At 33.3% G+C, this 5,225-nt stretch overlaps 1 protein-coding gene across 1 annotated transcript; it reads left to right on the top strand.

Annotated features, from left to right (window-relative positions):
• The first annotated feature begins 376 nt into the window (after positions 1-376).
• On the top strand, positions 377-4,892 carry LOC121313938 (rab effector MyRIP-like). The gene is made up of 3 exons (XM_041246713.1): positions 377-392; positions 3,366-3,558; positions 4,838-4,892. The coding sequence occupies exons 1-3, from the start codon at positions 377-379 to the stop codon at positions 4,890-4,892; spliced, it is 264 nt and encodes an 87-aa protein (XP_041102647.1).
• The last annotated feature ends 333 nt before the right edge of the window (positions 4,893-5,225 follow it).

Raw genomic sequence — 5,225 nt, 5'->3', positions numbered from 1 at the left:
GCAGCGTTGCAGTTCTTGACACACTTAAACCAGCACACCTGGCACCTACTACCATACCCTGTTCAAAGGCACTTAAATCTTTTGTCTTGCCCATTTACCCTCTGAATGGCACACATACACAATCCATGTCCCAAGCAGGGTCTGATTTCACAAAGCACTTCTAGTACTTGGCAGGCTATATATAAAAAAAAAAATATATATATATATATATATATATATATATATATATATAATAAAATCAGGTTTTATTATATTTATCCAAATCAAGATCTTCATTATAATATAAGATTTGATGTTTTAAATGAATACCATGCAAATAATGAATGTAATTAATTGCAGTTTTATTGTTCTCTCATTTTTCAAGAACCTGGACGAAATGGCTGCTATTGCTGGTCAGAATTACAAAAGTATCCACATTAAACTTACCAGTAGAGTAGAGGTATGCATACAGGGATAAAGACGTTTGTCCCTGGTAAACATTCACACTTATCTTATATGTACTGTGATAGGGGAGAGGCCATGCACACTGGGAAAATGTGGATTCTGTGGTTGTTTTACACAGCCACAATGCCATTGTTTATTTGTTTTATTAACTTAATTAGCGACATCTGCTTGTAATTGAGGCAGGTGGACATAAGCAGGGCTGAAATATTTGGTTGCTGTTTGTGTTAAGCCTAAGGCCTGAAGTAAGCCTGTGTGGTCAGACATGACAAAGTACTGTAACTCGTGTGTGTTGTTTGACTGGTAAACAGCATAGCTGTCTGGTGTAGTTAAAAACTAAGAAAAGTTTAGTTTAGCACTCATGGAAGGAATTAGGCTTTTATTTGGTTTGATTTAATATACAAGTACCGCCCTGTTTTATTTCCTACCTGGAGTGTTTATTTTACACTAGAAGACAAATGTTCTGAAAGTGGCAAAGCACACCTTACTTTGCCACATAACGTACAGACAAACTTGCTAGCATACACTTTTAAAAAAAATAAAATAAAGTGTGACAGTGACTCACCCAACCACGACCTGTTCTTAAACATTTTTCAGCACAATAATAGACCTGTGCAATCTGCTGGATCTACTTACCTGTTAAGCCTGTGTTCTCACTGTAGCATAGTTAAGTACCCTAGTTAATGCAATATGAAATAATACTGCATAAGATGTACAATAGTAAATATTTTTTTTCTTACATATACACAAACCCAGACAGACAATTGTGGGAGCTATGTCCATCTATATTTATGTTTACTCACAAAAGAAAATGCTGAGAGGCAGTGCAATGCATCAGAGTAAAGGAAAACTTCCATGCAATTCAATTATATTATAATCCAAATAGTTTTTTGAGAGTAGGGCTCAATCGTCATGAAGTGTTTCATCAGTAAGCAGTGCCTTTTATAATTACTAATTAGCGTTATCTCTCAGCCTTGCTTTATCCGTTATTGAGTAATAACAGAAAGGTTGACTTCCATAGAGAACAATGGGAGAGTTATTGTAGAATATAAAATAATGGTAGATTGAATACAAATTAAGCACTTTGTTCTGGTTTTCCAAACCCTTATTAGTACTAATCCTGAACTACCTTAGGTCGCCCAAGATTATAGCTAATGTAGTAACTCTTTGTATTAGTTGCACAAATAACTGCTACCTTTGTTCTAGTTTACAAGTCGTCGTTATTGATATGTCCCTAGGAGCTAACAAAATGCTATCATCATTTTACATTCAGTAGGTTAAGTCAAAAAGATAAAGATATATTATCACCTAATTTATATGCAGTTTAAACAGCTAACCCTTTCTTAATGTTGAATGTGAAGTAGTATTTACATACAGTATATTTCTAAAAGGGGAGCCATTGGTCCCAATTGTTTTGTGTACCTTAACCTTTTTACATCACCTTTGTATTTATTGAGCTAACTTATTTGTTGGCTGGTTTTGTTGATCGTCCCTATAATCTATACAACATGACTGTCCTAATTAGTGACAAGCCCTTTGCAGTGGAAGCTTTTATTTAGCAACTAAACCATGTACTGCAGAACACATCAAGTTGTGACTTGGGTCCCCTTGATCTGCGAAGGCTCTGGAAAATGTTAACATTCAATAAAGATAAACATTTTATTGTAATTTCTTCCGTTGATTTGCATGTTATATTGCATCAATCTTAAGCCTTCAGAGGTGTATCAGACAAATGCTTTATCAGTTCATATTTAATAATAAATACATTTATAATAATGGCAGAGATGTTCTATAAGGTTCCATTGGGATGTTGGAATGCTCTCCACAGTATTTCCTAAGGGGGCATCTTTGTCAAATTGAATACAAGATAAAAAAGAGGAAATACAAACCTCATTGATATGCCAAGGATATCATGATACTGTACTGTTTACCGTTGTCATTTGCATAGTTAATTTTAACCAGCGAACATTTTAATTGAAGTCAAAAGAGTATACATTATAGGATAGAGCAGCAATGTCTTATAGTGGATTTCGAATGCTCACCAGCTACATAGGATCCACTGCCAAAAGGTTTAAGTACATTTCTAAAAGGATTAGGGTTTACTTGTATCATTGGAGCCTGTGAATCTGAACTCCAGTTTTCCTCATTCTGCAGCTGTGTTACACCGACAATTTTATTTTTTATTTTTTTCTGTAACACCAGATTTGTTTCATTCTGTTGAAATATTCTTTGTCTTTGAATTTGGGAATAGAAAAATGTATTTATTTCCTTAGGTTTTTTTGTATTTCCATATAAAATCATGTAGACTTGACATAAAATAACTGCAGCATTCCAGAGTACAAATAATGATGCAACAAATTAATTGTTTTAATGGGTATCTGCCACACTATTAAGCAAAGTCATTAAAAAATATCCAATGATCATCATTTTGTTGTTGTTAAGTCCATTATATTGTGGTTTAATGCCTGTTTTGTAATGCATGTCAAATCTAATTAAATACATTAAAACCGGTTACATGTCATCTATACATCTGTATAGTCAAACCTGTTGCTTGTTTATTACAGCACAAACAAGATGTATTTCTTCAGTATGAATAAGATTGCTCCGACATGCCAGATACAAAAAAAAAAAAAAAAAAAAAAAAAAAAAAAAAATCTTAACCTGTAAATCACAGTTCAAATTAGAATAATGTGAGGTAAGCTATTTTGTCTAATTGCAATATACAGAAAAATGTATGGCTGCCAGTATCTACAGGTTACCATCTTCGATTTGGGTCTCTGTCTCGACACACATATTCTGATCCGCTTGTCGTTTTCTGTACAAGGCATCCTTAGCAGCCTGTCAGTAAGGTTGCTTTTTTTTTCTTTTTTTTTTCTTTTGTGCTTTATTTTGTAGTGAAAGGAAACAGTAGCTTAATGAAGAAGGCAGCAAATGCACAATCCTTGCCAGACAGAACAAGTTTAATGACCACTGCTGCATGCGCTGCTGCTCTCCTTTCGCGTTCCTCATAAATACTAAGCGCCAGTGCCTGGACTGCAAATTCAATGTCTGTAAGAGCTGCAGCAGCTACAGCAAAGAAGAAAAGGCATGGATCTGTGCGGTTTGCCAGACGAGCAGGTTAGTTATATATTTACACACAGTGCTAATGTCTCTCTTCTGCTGTAATGAAGAGCAGCCTTCCAGTAATATGTGTTGTTTTATCTGCCTTCTACTGAATTCACAATATTTCAGTAGTAAACAGGCTCGATAATAAAGTGACTGTGGGATGAGATAGTTTGTTAAATCTATGAATTATAATTTATTGTTTGTTTTTTAAATATATATATATAAAAAAACATCAATGATTACATTTTTTAATGGTTTAAATGTGGTCTTGGTTATTGAAACTGTGAATTTTTTTTATGTAGATAACTTTGATTAGCAGCAATTAAGCACCCATTGGTAAATCAGATTAGGCACAAAAACACTAAACTATTACATATCTACAAATAAAAGCCACTATCATTGTCATTTCCACTTGAACAGTTTTTTTTTTTCTTTCTTTCTATTAAAACAATAAATCAATTTGATATTTATTGCTAATGTGCAGTATGGGTACAGTACATAATAATTCTAACCCACCTTGTCAAGCTTTTTGTTTGCTGAATAGTTTGTAAGCATAGGATAATGTGCCTCAAAATGTGTTGAAATAGTGTTATTTGTGGCTGCATCACATACAGCTTCAGCCTCTTTCACAGACTGGGTTAGCATTTTTCAAAAATCATTTTATTTGTTTTCATTTTTCTATAATTGTTGTGTCTGAACGCTTGTTCTAAGAATTGTTAACAGTATACATTTAAAAGTTTTGATGTCCGCCAGATTCCTTCAGGAAGTTTTGAGCAGCAACAAACAACAATTCTGTCAGATTAATTTAGGATGGATTCTGGGAAGGGTAAAGGTAACGTGGGCTTTTAGCTTTTATAAAACAGTACTCAACCAGAAGATATTTAGAAAAATATCGGACTTTTCAACTATGTACACTGGAATGATTTTGCATGGATGAAAGGATCATCTAGAATACAATAACTGCCCAGTATTAAACAAACAGGGTTCTTCCAAGTAAAAAAAAAAAAAAAAAAAAAAAAAAAAGCTAATATAATAACATGAACGACATCAACAAAAACATATAATTGAAACGTGTCTGATTTTGTAACAAGGTAATGATATCATTTATTCTGCAATAACACTGGGAAATTTAATTAAGTTAGCTGTAATTTGTTGACTTGAAGCAGAGTAGGAATATTTTTGGCTCATTCCAATTGAGGGTCTATTTAATAGCCATTATTTTAGCCAATGTACCTACCCACCAAAGGTGGAACTGTTTGTATAATGCTCATAGGTGGTATGTTTTCTACAGCTATCTTGTGGACTTTGAGTACAAGATAATAATGATCATCTTTGGAAGCAGATAATGTTTAAAATGTTTGTTAATGATTGACAGAGTAATAATGTTTTTTTTCTCATTACCGTATGTGGTTAGCAGTTATATTTAATCAGAAATCCATTTATATTATCCAGATATGGCAAATGAAAACCTTAGACACTATCATTATGCAAGAACATGTATATTATCCTTTTTCACTTTTCTGGTTTACCAGACATGTATAATGTGATCGTGTTTTTTTTTAAGAATAGTGAGAATTTAATTATCTGGCAGACTGCCTGTCCATGTGTAATCAAATAACATTACTTTAGACTGCCTTCTGTCCTGATATTAATGCATTAATCTGTAAATGTGCATTTTA

The sequence above is a fragment of the Polyodon spathula genome, chromosome 4 (assembly GCF_017654505.1).
Source record: "Polyodon spathula isolate WHYD16114869_AA chromosome 4, ASM1765450v1, whole genome shotgun sequence".
NCBI lineage: Eukaryota > Metazoa > Chordata > Actinopteri > Acipenseriformes > Polyodontidae > Polyodon > Polyodon spathula.
This window is presented reverse-complemented; position numbering and strand designations above follow the sequence as displayed.

Coding starts and splice junctions, on each gene's coding strand:
- LOC121313938 (XM_041246713.1), top strand. Junction 3,559..4,837: donor GCGGTTTGCCAGACGAGCAG/GTTAGTTATATA, acceptor TGTTTTCTACAG/CTATCTTGTGGACTTTGAGT.